This window comes from Loxodonta africana, chromosome 1 (genome assembly GCF_030014295.1).
Source record: "Loxodonta africana isolate mLoxAfr1 chromosome 1, mLoxAfr1.hap2, whole genome shotgun sequence".
Classification (NCBI taxonomy): domain Eukaryota; kingdom Metazoa; phylum Chordata; class Mammalia; order Proboscidea; family Elephantidae; genus Loxodonta; species Loxodonta africana.
Window position 1 is genome coordinate 145,089,549 of NC_087342.1, and position 15,229 is coordinate 145,104,777.

Sequence of the window (15,229 nt, forward strand, 5' to 3'; positions counted from 1 at the left end):
AGGAATTTTTGACCAGGGACTAAGATGATAAGAGCTTAATAAGATGTAACAATGGCAAAAGAATATTAAAATCTAAGGTTGCATAAAGCACTGTAAACAGCAATGAGCTTTCTCAGAAATGTTAAAATTCAATTGTACAAAATGAACAAATATAATCGAGGACTTGGATGAAAATACCTAAGAACTTATTTTTCTCTAGGCAACAAAATAACTGTTGTTTCTGTTTTAGTAAAAGTTTATCTATTCCATTTTAACAAAATGGTCACCAAAGAATTGTAGATTTTAATGCTGAGCATATCAATTTATTATTAATTTTGGTCTTCCCACTAGTTAAAACAAAAAACCATTGCCATCAACTTGATTCTGACTCATAGTGACCCTGTAAGACAGAGTAGAACTACTCCATAGGGTTTCCAAGTCTGTAAATCTTTACAGAAACAGACTGCCACACCTTTCTCCCGCAGAGTGGCTGGTGGGTTCGAACTGCCGACTTTTCTGTTAGCAGTTGAGCATTTAATCACTGCACCACCAAAGTTCCTTTCCCATTAGCTGCCTTTATAAAAATGATGAGTTTTGCAGTAGCAGGCACAATAACTTTTAAAGAGGATTTGAGAAAAATTAAGATAGAAACCATAAATAAGCAGAAGACAAATGAAACAAAATTGTCTAGTGTAATGTTTATTGTAATTTATATTAGTATTCTTCTATAAATTATTAGATTGTTGAAGTAAAATTATCTTAATCTAAGCATTTTATGAATTATTATAAAAGATTCCAGCCTTTAAAAATTATGAAAGACCTCAAGGTCTCCTTAATGAAATTAGAAAGGTCAGCTATTATTCTACTGGTCAAATGTGGTCTGTATTTTCTGAGCCTCTTCAGGCCAGGAGTAACAATCAGGTAGAATCTGGTCATAATCAGTGCTGTACATTTGAGAGCGGACAAATGCTTCCTTGTTTTGGGGCTCAGGATAAACTGTGGCTGTCTTTTCCTGGTAGGCGTCTTTCACAATCTAAAAAAAAGAAAATAATATTAATTACTAAGTACAGTTAATGATGAAGACAGGTCAGTAGAAGTTTTCGTCAGTTATAAAAAATTTATAGCTTATATCTTATCTGTTGCTTAAAAATCAGTTATATTATTTAAAAAAGCACACGCATATATACATAAAAAACAAAAACCAAACCCATTGCCATTGAGTCAATTCTGACTCATAGTGACCCTATAGGACAGAATAGAACTGCCCCATAGTATTTCCAAAGAGCACCTGGTGGATTCGAATTGCTGACCTATTGGTTAGTAGCTGCAGTTCTTAACTACTAAGCCACGAGGGTTGCCACACATACACAGGAGCATATAAAATAAAAATGCAATCATAACTCATAGCAAGAAGGGGAAATGATCATATATCAAGAGGGAAAGATGACATCAGCAACGAAGGAAAGTGTGAATACTGGAGATTTATTCAGGTGTGATCACAGCAGGTATTCTCAGATAAACCTGTGTTGACATGGTCTGACTAATAATTAACTTGACTGACTCATAGTGACCCTATGGGACAGAATAGGACTGCCCCAAAGAGTTTCCAAGGAGCGCCTGGCAGATTTGAACTGCTGACCTTTTATTTAACAGCCGTAGCACTTAACCACTATGCCACCAGGGTTTCCGCTTCTTAATCCTGTTCATCTAATCTGCCTGGGCTCCATAGTCGCTTTCACTGATTCTTGCCAATATCATAGAATCTCTTGTCTCTATGGCTTTGTGTGACATTCACAGTTCTAGTCCCCAATCTGGGGAACCCTCAGTGCTGGCTTTCTCCTTTCATGGCTCTCCATCATAGAACCATGCTATAGGTCTACCGTGATGTCACACTTTTCCTAACCTTACTTGAGCCTACTGAAGTCTTTCATAATTACTCTATTCTTTTTTTAAAAATTTTCCTGTCATAGTTTCCAAAAAGCAATTCCAAACCTTCTCCCATCTTCAATTTTCCATTTGACTCTACTGAGAATATTTCAACTAAAAGGAAACTATCTCAATTTACCAATTCACACTGTCTCCACTATCTTCATACATTCTCTTTCCCTAACATCTTTGAGAAAAATAGATTCTCCTCGTCAAAATTCATTGCTCCATATGTGCTCTTTATTTCACTCCAGCCAAAAAAAAATTATAATAATAACTGAGGAGCTATTTGCATGACAGACTTATTTGGATAATTTCAGAGGATCTCAGAATGATTAAGTATCTCTTCTCAATGTGAAATTATGCATTTATGAAAAATTGTAAAGACTGTAGTATCATGAAGAAATGTTTGTGGAAAAAGCAGGAAACAAAAGCATGTGTACATTATGATTATAATAAGCTTAGAAAAAAAGGAAGCATATGAAAATATTGGGAGCATACATACCAAATGATAATAATGCCTGTGTTAGAAAAGTAGAATATCAGATATTCTCCTTTTCTCTTTTTTCCTAAGTGCATATATGTCATTATTACTTAACAGTTTTATTGAGCTATAATTCACACACCACAGAACTCAACTATTCAAGTGTACAATTCAATTAGTTTTAGTAAATTTACAGCATTGTGCAACCATTATCACATCCAGTTTTAGAACATTTTCATCACCACAGAAAGATCCTTTGTGCCTGCTTACAATGGCTATATTATTTGACGATAAAACATCTTGTTTCACTACTTAGCACAGACCATGTGAAAGTTTACCTCCTCTTTCTACTCCCAAGACATACTGTATTAATGATTCCCTCTCTCAATGAAATCTTTATTCTCTCCTTGTCAATGCCAAACTCTGAGTGGCTGATATTTTCTAGCTTCTCTAACGCTCCTTTGACTTTTTAACCTCTTGTACTACCAAAATTACTTTTGTAAAAGTCTCTGATAACTTCCTAAACGCCAAGTATGAAAGTCTTCATCTGTTTGTCTCTCCAGGATTTGGTTTTATTGATCATAACTTTCATTCCCATCCTGAAATAGTCTCTATTCTAATTTCTGACATGTTGCTTAGTTCTGAGCCTTTTCTTAAAATCCTGACCACTTCTCATCTTAATTGGCTTCTTCTCTTTCTTCTGTACTGTCTTCTTCCCTCTCTATCCTTCTTTCTTGGCAACCTCAACCACTCCTAGAGCTCCCCCTGTTACCACATGTGGACAATTCCCACGTCTTTACATCTAGCCTCTCTTCAAGCCTCAGTCATTTCTACAGACCTGTTAGGACTATACATCTGAATGTGCCACCGAGGCCTCCAACTTGCCGTCCACTTACCTCATCTTCCTCCCTGAAGTTGTTCTTTGTTCTCATTTCCCAATTTCTGTCTATGCACCCAGCATTCTCCCATTACTCTAGGTGTAATATCTCTGAGTCTTCTCATACTCCACTTCCTGTCCCCTGCTTTCTTACTTTCTCCTCTAACCATATGCTAACTCCTTTTCATTTAAAACTCCAAAATGAACTTAAAATAATAATATGCTGTTCAGTACATTAACAGTCCAAACTAGTTAAAACCTAGTAGATAGGAATCAGTAGAAAATATGAACCCACTCTTTCATAAATAAATAACCAAGCAGATTATTATCTAATGTTTTTAGAAGGGTTGTTTGTATTTTGAAGCACCCACACTCCAATCAACAACATTGAATCCTTAATGATTTTTAAATAAACTTGCTAATAGTTTAAATCCTCAATTTTTCACCAGGAATGATTGTGCAACCCAGGGGATAGATATCTGGCAATGTCTGGAGACATTTTTGGTTGTCACAGCTGGGAGTAGGGAGTGCTACTGGCATCTAGTGGATAGAAGCTAGGGAGGCTGATAAATATACTACAATTCCCAGGACAGCCCCTTACACAAAGAGTTACACAACCAAAATGTCTACAGTGCTGAGATTGAGAAATCATAGTTTAAACATGTAACTACATTAAAGGAAAGTCAATTTCTCTCTCATTTTAGTTATAGAAAAATTCCTGGCATTTAGATTCATCTAGCTCCTTTTGGGTTTTAGCTCCTCCAATCGCTCAACCACCACTCCAAAAGCTTATGAGTTCTTTGTCTTCATTGTTTTGCCTACTTCCCAGTATTATCAATCGTGACATCAGTCACTTAAGATGCTATATACATGGAGACATGGCAAGATGTATATAATAAGGCAGGTGCTTCAAGGTCTAAATATCACTCTACCATATCTGCAATATTTTGGTGAGTATCACAAGTGTGATTATGTAAAAGAATAACTAAAAAATGTCGAAATGGGAGAACCTGACTAAAAGGAATCCCTAATTAATTATTTGAGTTATGGGAGGAAAAAAAGAAAGATAAGGAAATTAATGATTGAATCCAACTGTTCCATTCTTTCCTAAGAGTCAGCCATGGCTCTTAAGCCCTACTGAGCCACTGTGCCTCATTTCTCTGATGCAGTAAGTTGGTATTTCAGATATACATTTCAAAGAAGATGATTTTTGGTATTTAAAAATGCATATTTAGCAAGAGAAAAAAGGAAAAATAATGAGAATTGAATAAGAGTGGTTTTACCTTTTCTGCAATTTTCAGAGAAACCTCCCTAATGGTGTTCAAGGGAGGATAAAGCCGGCCCTCTTCTAAGTGTTTATCGGACACTTGCTGGGCTATAACCTTAAACAAACAAACAAAAAAAGAAACAAACCTTTACACTTCAAACCATATAATGTGGTGGTAAGGAGCAGTGAATAGTCCATTATAAGTAAATGGTCACATATAATGGTCATGTATAGAATCAGATTACGTTAATGTAATCATCTAATTTTGTCTCCTCATTTTATTGACAGAAAAACTGAGCCCAGAGAGGCTTGGTGATTGGTGGGATCACATAATTACTGAAAAAGCTGGGATTAGAATCCAGCTTTCCTCCTTAGTCCAGTTCCTTTTCCACTGTACCATGAAATGCTGGATACTTCCCATTTTGACACACCAAGGGAACAGGAAAAAAGAGGTGAAACCAAGGAAGAAGAGCATCAGAGGAGGATGACAGAAGTGGTGGAAAAGGACCTGGGAAGAAGAGGAAAGAGGGTATAAAAGGCTATCATGCCATTACTCCTAGCTCACATAATCTTGCACAAGAGGTTATTATTGTTAGCTGCCATCAAGTCAGTCTCTGACTCATGGCTACCCCATGTACAAATGAATGAAAAGCTGCCTGGTCCTGCATCATCCTCGTGACTGGTTGCAGATTGGACCATTGTGATCTATATGGTTTTCACGGGCTGGATTTTGGAAGTAGATCACTGGGCCTTTCTCCTAGTCTTTGTCTTGAAACTCCACTGAAACCTAACTGTTCAGCATCATAATGAGAAAAAAACCGAACCCAATTCTGACTCATAGCAACCCTAAAGAACAGAGTAGAACTGTCTTATAGGGTTTTCAAAGCTGTAATCTTTATAGAAGCAGACTGCCACATCTTTCTCCTATGGAGCGGCTGGTGGGTTTGAACTGCCAAACTTTCTGTTAGCAGCTGAGTGCATTAACCACTGTACCACCGTGGCTCCTCTTTAGCATCATAGCAACCTACTAGCCGTCACTGGCAGACAGGTGTGGCCACGCATGGGGTACATTGGCTGGGAATTGAACCCGGGTCTCCTACGTGGAGAGAGAGTTCTACCACTAAATCATCAATGCACTTATGCACGTTGACTCTATACAGAGTTTGCAACTTTACACAAATTCTGGATTATCTTGAATCACCTTGCTAGTCCCAATATCTTCTTTCCCCAAACCATCCCTTTTTTCTAAATCAAAAAAGGCTAAATTATTTATTGAACCCTACTAGGGCAAAGAGGTGGATTCAGCAACCTTGGAGTTCCCTTTACTCTAAGAGCATGACTAAGTCTCTTACTGGGATGAATCTAAATCAGCTTGTAGCTAGGCCTTTATTTAACAAAACTGTGGATATAGGGAAGAATAGAAAACCTTCCTTATTTGAGAAGTTTTGAATAAAACCAAACGTTCATTTTTCAATACTTTTTAGATTTTTTTTAATTATAGACTTATTTCTGAAATACTATTTGTTGCCACCAGCAAATATATGATACTGAACAAGTATAACACTACAGAGGTTTAAAAAACTGTTACTGTCCTTGACAGATTTATAATTTCATGAGGTAACAGAGTATATAAAAATATAAAACTGAAAGAGAAGATAGTTCAGGTTAAAGGTAAAATGAATATGACTGTTAAGAAATCCAGAGGAAGGTGGTTTATGGGAGGCTTCACAGAGGATGGAGGCTTGGGTCTAGAATTGAAGGAAAAGTCAGAACTTAGACAAACAGGAAAGGGGGTGGGCATTCCAGACAAAAGAGAGAGTCAGACCAAAGGCAGAGATGAGTAGACTGGATTCAGCAAACCTCCCCCGATCTGGGGGAGCCAAGGGTTCCCCAGAGAAATAATAAGAATAGGAGCACTGTCAGTGCCAAAATTAAGGAGTTTGGGTTAAATCCTACAGACGACTTGATGACTTCTGAACAAGGATATTGAGACAGAAGTTAGGGGGAAAAGGGGGGATAAAATTGCTAGTATAACTGTTATTTGATTAAATATTACCTTACATATTGTATAAAAAAAAAAAAGAACAAAATGTTCAAATCCAGAATTGTGGTAAAGCCGAATAATCTTCTTACTGTATTCTTAGCTCTGAAATAGCCCACACTGAACCTGGTGGGACTCTGTTGTCTTACACTCTTTTTGCAGAGTATTGATCATAAATAATTTTGCAAAAAAAAAATGTAATAGCATATTGAGCAAAACTTTCCCTTTGCCCCAGAACTGGTGACCAGGGCCAGGAGGTTTCTCAGAGCCTAGCTACACTCTTCTCCCCAAGCCTCAAGGTGCTGGTTGGAGGAAGAGTGAGAGAAGATGGCTCCTCACCACCCACCTCTGCAGGCCTCGTATATCGCAAAAAGAAGAGATGATATTTGAATTGGATATAAAATTTTGAACTGGGAAGATGTTTAATTATTGGTCACTACTATATCCCCAGTGCCTAGAATAATGCCTAGCACATAGTAGGCACTCAATTAACACTTATTAAAAGAATGAGTAACTGAAAAGTGAACAGAATGTTATGGGATATTACTGAGATGCCATTAAGCGACAAAAAGGGGGAGATTTGATGGAAAATTATTGAAAACGGTGATGGGGCAAAATAAAAGCACTTTATGTTCATTCTCCATTGAATTGAGACTTTTTAAAAAACTCTTCTTGCTCTGCAAAGTTTATAGGTGACAGATTTAAATCAGTTGGTATTTCTTAGATGTTAAAGCAAAAACTTGTATAGCTATCTAGCATCATTACTTAATAAAAAAATAATATTTAATAGAATACAGAAAAAGGAATAGCACTGTCTTGACAAGGTGTATAGCATGGTGATTCAATGTTCAGGCTCTGGTGTGAGATTCTGACTCCACCAAACCCTAGCTGTTTGAATTGGGCAAGTTACTTAATGTTATGGATTGAATTGTGTCCCCTCAAAATATTTCTTATCTTGGCTAGTCCATGATTCCCAGTATTGTGCGACTGTCCATCATTTTATCATCTGATGGGATTTTCCTATGTGTTGTAAATCCTATCTCTATGTTAATGAGGTAGGATTAGTGGCAGTTATGTTAATGAGGCAGGACTGAATCTACAAGATTAGGTTGTGTCTTAAATCAATCTCTTTTGAGATATAAAAGAGAGAAGCGAGCAGAGAGAAAGCAAACCACCAAGAAAGCAATGCTGGGAACAGAGCGCGTCCTCTGGACCTGAGGTTCCTGAGCTGAGAAGCTCCTAGACCAGGCGAAGATTGATGACAAGGATCTTCCTCCAGAACCAACAAAGAAAGAAAGCCTTTCCCTGGAGCTGGCACACAGAATTTGGACTTCTGGCCTCCTAGGCTGTGACAGGATAAATTTCTCTTTGTTAAAGCCATCTACTTGTGGTATTTCTGTTATAGCAGCACTAGATGACTAAGACACTTAACCTTTCTAAGCCTCAGTTTTCTCATTGTTTATATAGGGATAATAACAGTTCCCCATTCATAGGGTTCAATGAAATAATCTTAGCAAAGAATTTACCACAATGTCTGACAAACTACGTGTTTAATAAATCTTAGCTATTCTACTTAAAAAAGAGCAGGTAGGCAGTCAGTATGGCAGAATGGAAGTAAAATAGCTTTTGGGGTCAGATAATAGCTCTACAATGTATTTAGCTTATTAGCTATTTCATCTAGGGTCAAGTTATACAACCAATCAACTTAAAAGTTTTTCAACTGTAAAACAGGGTAGTTGTGAACATTATGTGAGAAATATGTACATTGCAACTATCACCATGTGTGGCATTCAACATCATTGCTTTTTCTCTAGACTGCTGCACAAATGTCATTAATGACATTGGGATTAGTTGGAAGATGGCTGGGTAAAGAGGAATCTGTCTGAATCTTTGCTTTCTATGTACGTCTGCCATGAGAGGGAACCAAGAAATTTTGAACATAGTCCGGTAGCACTGAAATGAAAAGGATTGACCCTGGTGGGGTGAAAGGGACAGAATATACAAGAGTCCTAGTCTAGCTCTCAACTTTCGACTCAGTCACTAAAAAATTATTTACTGTCTTTGATATGCCATAGGTATCTCTCTCTTATGACATATGGGTGCTCTCAAATAATCTCTCTCCTTTTCATTTTGACAATGTTATGCAGCTGAATTTTTGCTTATCCAGTGACTTAAGTAAATCAAAGGTTTCTTCCAGATGTTGCCTGTGGTGATCATTTTTAGCATCCTCTGGTCAGGTATCAGGAAGAGGGGGAGTGGGGAAGATGAGAGGGCACGGAGCAGGTGGTTCAGGAAGAGTGGTATGAGGACAGGAGGCCAAGGCTTGCTTAAGAAGTGAACAGGTGGTGAGGAGTTTTTTCCCAGGCTCCTGTAGGGACCCTGCGGGGCCAGAAGGGCTGACCGAGGGGAGCAGCGGGTGCTCTCATCAGAGCTCCGTGAGACTTTCCAGAGTTTTAACTATGCCAAAAATCTCTTGTTATTGTGTGCCTTTGAGTAGATTCCGACTCATAGCCACCCTATGTGACAGAGTAGAACTGCCGCATAGGGTTTCCTAGGCTGTAATCTTTAAAGGAGCAGAAAACCAGCTCTTTTCTTCCGTGGAGCCACTGGTGGGTTCAAACTGCCAACCTTTCAGTTACCAGCTGAGTACTTAACCTTTGCACCACCAGGGCTCCTTAAAAATCTCTTAGCGATATAAATGTCCAGGAATAGTCTTTGGGATTGGTGCCAATCCATGTGACTTCGAGTTCCATGAGCGATCCAACTAGTGTTTTTGACAATAATCTTGACAGTTATTAAACTTGGGGTTGCCAAATTAAAAAATTCACACAGCTTTCCTCCATGTTACTTTCATTAACTACAAAATACACTCTAGACAAGAAGGGTTTTCTTCTTTTGGGGGCCCTCTGTGGTATTATACTTATTCTTCTTGCTAAGATACATGAGCTAGTTCTATTTGATTCAACTTAACAAGTATTTATTAAGTTTCTGCTTTGCACTTAGCATTGTGCTAGGTGCTACTGGAGCCCCAAAAGAAATGTATGGAAGACTCTCTTCAAAAAGGTAATTTATCATTTAATTGCAGGGCCAACTTAATTGATTAAAACATAAAGCTTTCAAGAGTACAACATAATTATGACTAAAATTAACTGTCAAAATATTTGATAAAGACAGCTGTGGCTAAGGAGAAAGACCAAGATGAGCCAAAACAGTTCTGAAAGAATTCAAAGATGCAGTGGCACTTAAGCAGTGCCCTGAAGAACAGGGCTTAGATGAGGGAAGAATAATTCTCAGGGCTTTCCAGACAGAATAATAGATAAAAGAGTTATAAAGGCTTACAATGCATGGTGTGTCTGAAGGCTATGAGGTGAGGGAGAATGGAAAGAATGTCAAGCTTCTAAGCTTTGCGCCTGCTTCTAAGGGGGTATGACTAACAGAGATGTGAATGTTGAGGGCAAGAGAAGATGATGAATATGGTTCTAAACATGTGTGCCTGAACACACAACAAGGCATTTTGGTAGAGATACAGTAAAAGATGGGAATAGAGAGGTACAGATTTAGCCATTATTAGAATGAAGGTAACTGAAACAAGAGTATGGATGAGATCCCTGAAAGCATAAAAACAGAGGAAAAATGTAGGGGCAAAAATAAATGTTAGAAAAAAATCCTTAGTGAAAATGGACATGAAAAGGAGACAAAGAAAACCACAAGTGAGCCACAATAGAATTGGTTTGAAAAACAGCAATGTTGTATTGAAGCCTAAGAGAAAGTCAGTGGAAAGGCCAAAAGATGAAGTCAGAGAGATCACTGGATATGAAAAGAATGACATTATTGGCAGCACCACATTTTATTTTTTTTCTTTAAAGTTTTTTGGTAGCAACTATTACTTTTCCTGTATAAAAACCAAAAAAACCAAGCCCATTGCCGTTGAGTCGATTCCGACTCATAGTGACCCTATTGGACAGGGTAGAACTGCTTCACAGGATTTCCAAGGAGCGCCTGGTGGATTCAAACTCTCAATCTTTTGGTTAGCAGCTGTAGCTCTTAACCACTACACCACCAGAGTTTCCTTTCCTGTATAACATTGGGAAAACTTTTGTCATGAGATTTGTCACCAGAGGGTGCTAGAGTTATTTAGGAAAAAAAACACTGGCTACTTTTTTTTTTTTACTGTGAGTAAAAGATTCACCTTTTTTTTTTTTTTTTTTACCTTCAGACAAGGCTGTTAAAAAGTGACAATGATGACATTTTTCTTAATTCAAGAACAACTTGAAAAAGCTTTCTTAGTAATTAGACATCTACTTATGCTTAATATATACATACACACATACATATATACATTTTTTTTTTTTTTTTAGTTAAAGAAACCCTGAGATGAGCTATCATTCTTTTAATGAAGTGAGAAGTCAGGAGCAAACATTCTAACTTCCAGAAATCTATTCTCCTAGATGATGCCAGGCACTAAACATTTAGATCACATCAGTAACAAAAAAACCTGTCTATATTCTCTTCACAATGGAAAGAATAGGATTACTGCATGATAAAAATATTTTAATATTCATTAAATTTTATTTGGTTCAGTTCAGTTGTAATGTGTAGTGGTTTAATTTTAAGAGCAGAAATTAACTCAAGTTTCTTGTTCACGAATGGCATTCTGCTTAAGTCTGAAAATATGACATCAGTCAGATGAACATTCTGACAACTCGAAAGACTGCAATCAATGTCACTGAACTGTACATGGAGAAATTGTTGAATTGGTGTACATCCTGCTGTGTATATTCTCAACACCACCACAAATAAATTATTAAGAAACAAAAAGTTCATGATTTTCCAAATATATGCCCAGTCACCAAGATCAACCTCTGAATCGCCCCTGTGGAACTTGGGGGGCAAGGGAGACAGAGGGGAACATGAAGGTCATGCTACATGTTATTCCATGAGTAAGAAAGGCCTTTGTCTCTGACCTAAGAGTTTCCTGTCTTCTGCCAGTATCTATATGACTAGAAAGCCAGCGTGTTAGCTTGCAATTAGGGTAAAATCTCTTCAGAGTTTTTACAGTTCTTGACAGCACGAGTTTCCCCAAGGCATCTGTTCTCTGATGTTATGGGAATCTTCCCTGAAGGCTTAGACTGGATCCCACTTCTCCAGTTCTTTTAATGACTTTTCAGTCCAGTCGCTTTCAAATTAGATTCTGACTCATGTGTCAGGGTAGAACTGTGTTCCATAGGGTTGTCGATGACTGATTTTTTTCAAGTAAACGGCCAGATCTTTCTTCTGAGGCACCTCTGGGTAGACTTGAACCTCCAACCTTTAGGTTAGCAGCTGAGAGCATTAACTGCACTACCTGGGCACACCTTAACAATTTTATAAATGCCTAATTTCTTGTTTTAACTTCCTTTCTCCTTAAAGTAATAGAGTGGTTTCTGTTTTCTGCACTGAACCCTGCTTGATAACCACTTCTTCAATATATCAGAATGTCATTTTAAATCTTCAAAATGCCATTATTTTGGAAAGTTCTCAATGGAGAAATATTTATCATTTAATTATTATTAGAAAACAGTGTTCATTAACTGTCTCATAACTATCACAGAATTTGCTTAGAAGTGTGAAGATAAAAAGGTTTCTTTTAAGAAATCAAAACACAATTTTCTACTGGCTACTGAAGAGCAATCTTTTACTAGGAACTCAGCATGAACCCTGGACCTCTCCCTGGAAAGATTTTCTCTATTTTTTAGACTTTACACCTTCTAGTAAATGGGCATAGTAAATGCTAGATAAATAAAACATTAGACAACTACATGGAGCTCACTTTGCATTTTATAGCCTTGACAAACTTAAAAGTATTTTATGGTACCTCAGCAGTCATGAGAAAGATCTTCTCCGTGATGTGCCTCAATCCACATGCCACAACACCAAGAGCAACCCCAGGAAACACATAGGAATTGTTGCCTTGGCCAGGATATAGGGTCTGTCCATTTGGAAGAGTGACTGGGTCAAAAGGACTGCCGCTGGCAAAAACTGCACGTCCCTGCAACAGACACACACGACTCACTTTAAAAAGGATTACTGTAATGATTAGAGAAAAAAAAGTATATTTAAGAAGCAGGATATTTTATAAGAAACATAACTGCCTCGTAGTCAAAATAATGAGTATTTTTAAAGAAGTCTAATTTTCCATTAATTCTAATAACCTGTATAGGTTTTTGTGATATTGGGCAATATGGTCCAGAGTAAGTGGTTATTACTGTTCTCTATCTGTCTCTCTACTCGCAGGAGAAGGGTGCAGAACACAGGACACCCGAAGACCACTGCTCTATTTTCTGTGGTGGTCCAACCTGTAGGCCCATCAACCATGTCAATACGGGCTTCCAATTACAGACTTCTGAAGATAAAAAGTAACAAGTTAATATTAGAGCATTGGGAATGGTGACATTTTAGGTTAGATTTTACATATCGACACATTTCCAAAATAATCACTAGGACACATTTTATTTCTATATAGTAAAGGGCCATATGGAAAATAATGTAGGGAACAAGCTCATCATCCTAAGTGTGATTAACAAACAAGGAGAAGAGTAGGTTGTCAACAATTGTCAACAACTGTCTTTTTTTTTTGCTTTTAGCCTCAATATTTTGTGTTTGAGGAACCTCGTGTATGACACTCTTTAAGATGGCATTAACTTAGAGGGTACGTCTGTCTGTCTGATCCGGAGAGTGAGAGTGGTGAGATGGTTGATGGTATTCGGGCTTCCAAGATATGAACAGGAACTATCAAAAATAAATCATCATAGTCTAAGAAATCCATTTGAAGAGTCTAAAGTACCATGCCTCCAAAGCATAGTTTAAATTATGATAGACTGGGTTATAACTTTCATATGTCTTAGATCTAGAGTCTCAATCCATTATGATATTAACAATATTAACTTAATATTCATTTTAAACAAATGTTATACTCTTTTTTTTTTTTAATATACTCTTTTTAAAGTTGTATAATATAAAGATTCAACCTTCTTCAAGAAAATACCTAGAGATTCTTATCTATAAGACACTGGGTTTTTTTTTGCAGAAATTTAGGTTTTGTTTTTAGACAAGTCTGATACCTTTATTCTATTTAGCAGATGTTTCATTATAAGCAACTTTCTAATATAAATAAATTACTGTTTGATATATACAGGCCTTTGAAAATCATATTTAAGAAAGAGGGCTGCAAGATTATATATAAGTTTATCTCCCTCTCCTCTTTCACTCTTGCTCTTCCTGCCTCTCTTTGTATAATCACATTTCAAGGAGAAATATAATTCAATAAATGATAGTTATTTAAACATTCTCATATATATCAACTGTTAGTATGGAAAAGGAAATCTAACCATATCACATTTAGATGATAGCTTTCATGGTTCAATACTCTATTTGTAACTTTTCCTGTCTCACCTGTGCTTGCAACAGCAGAGACTCACATCCAGACCAACAGGTAGACCTTGTCTTGTTTTGTAACCCTTTGCCTGAACCAGTGTCTAAATTTTCAGGCCTTAAAAAGATTTTAAATTTTATGTATAACAACACAGAACATCAGGTAAGATCCTAAGAATGAGTGTAGGCCATTTACATTAGATACATTTATATAAGACAAATTTAAAACCAAAACTATATGAAATTGGCTAATTTAGTTTATGTATATTACAGGTGAGTCTCTAAACCCTTGAGGTCTACTGTGATATGCCAAGATGAACTAATCAAAAACATTTATATTTGACTACTATGTGCATGGCACCATGCTAACATTTTGTTATTGCTCAGAGAGGCTTTTTTTTTTAAAGGATTTAAAGATTACTGAAAAACGTAAGGCCAATTCTCAAATCTATAGCTGAGATAAAAATTCAAATTATTGAGGACATTGATGTTATCCAAAATAACAGAAAAAAAAAAAAATGGAGTAACTCTTTGCCAAAAATTCATTGATTCTAATAAGTATTTAAGGATAAAATTTTAAAGAAGTTGAGCCATCAAGTTCTGATTTGTAGAGTGAGATAACTTCATATCATTTTTAACTTTTCTAGTTTTTTTTTACTTTAGATTTATTTCCAAATTTAAGCTGGTAGGTATATATGACTCAACCTTTATTTTGCTATGATGACGTTTTCAAGCCTTGGAATAGAAAAAAGACTCTTGCCAAATATCAGTCAAATATATATTAATACAAACATTGTATAAAATAAGTCACCTTTTTTTGAAACAGTAAAATATTGAAGTATTGAGGACTTCTATCCAAAGCTGGCTGTATATCAAGATAGCTGCCCAAATGATCCACCCACGGCATCAAAATCCAAACCCAGAATTTAGCAAAACAAAAATAAAATTGTAGTTTTATACTGTATGATTCAATGTTTTTGAATAGCTAGTTAAAAACTATTTTAATAAGTATCTAAAACCAAGCCCTTTCTTTTTTATTTAACTTTTATGATATTTAAATCTGAGATACTTCCAAGTCACTTGTGGAATTATTGTTAGTACATTACAAAGTTTCTTTTATTTTACTCAAGAACAGAATTTACCCAATAACATTCTTGAAAAGGAAATAGTCCTTATTCCTACTGGCCTGTTCACTTTTCTTTCAAACTTGGTTGTATAATTTTTTAAAAAGGTTAAGAGGTATAT

At 36.5% G+C, this 15,229-nt stretch overlaps 1 protein-coding gene across 2 annotated transcripts in view; it reads right to left on the bottom strand.

Annotated features, from left to right (window-relative positions):
- Nucleotides 1–669: 669 nt before the first annotated feature.
- ME1 (malic enzyme 1) overlaps nt 670–15,229 on the bottom strand; it is a 236,940-nt gene continuing 222,380 nt past the window's right edge. The window contains exons 12-14 of one of the 2 annotated variants that reach the window (XM_003404096.3): nt 12,429–12,602; nt 4,550–4,648; nt 670–1,012 (exon numbers count right to left, since the gene is read on the bottom strand). In XM_003404096.3, coding sequence (XP_003404144.1) covers nt 842–1,012; nt 4,550–4,648; nt 12,429–12,602 — 444 coding nt within the window. In that variant the 3' untranslated portion in view covers nt 670–841. The remainder of the gene's footprint in view (nt 1,013–4,549; nt 4,649–12,428; nt 12,603–15,229) is intronic. The other variant, XM_010586445.2, reaches the window with a different exon arrangement.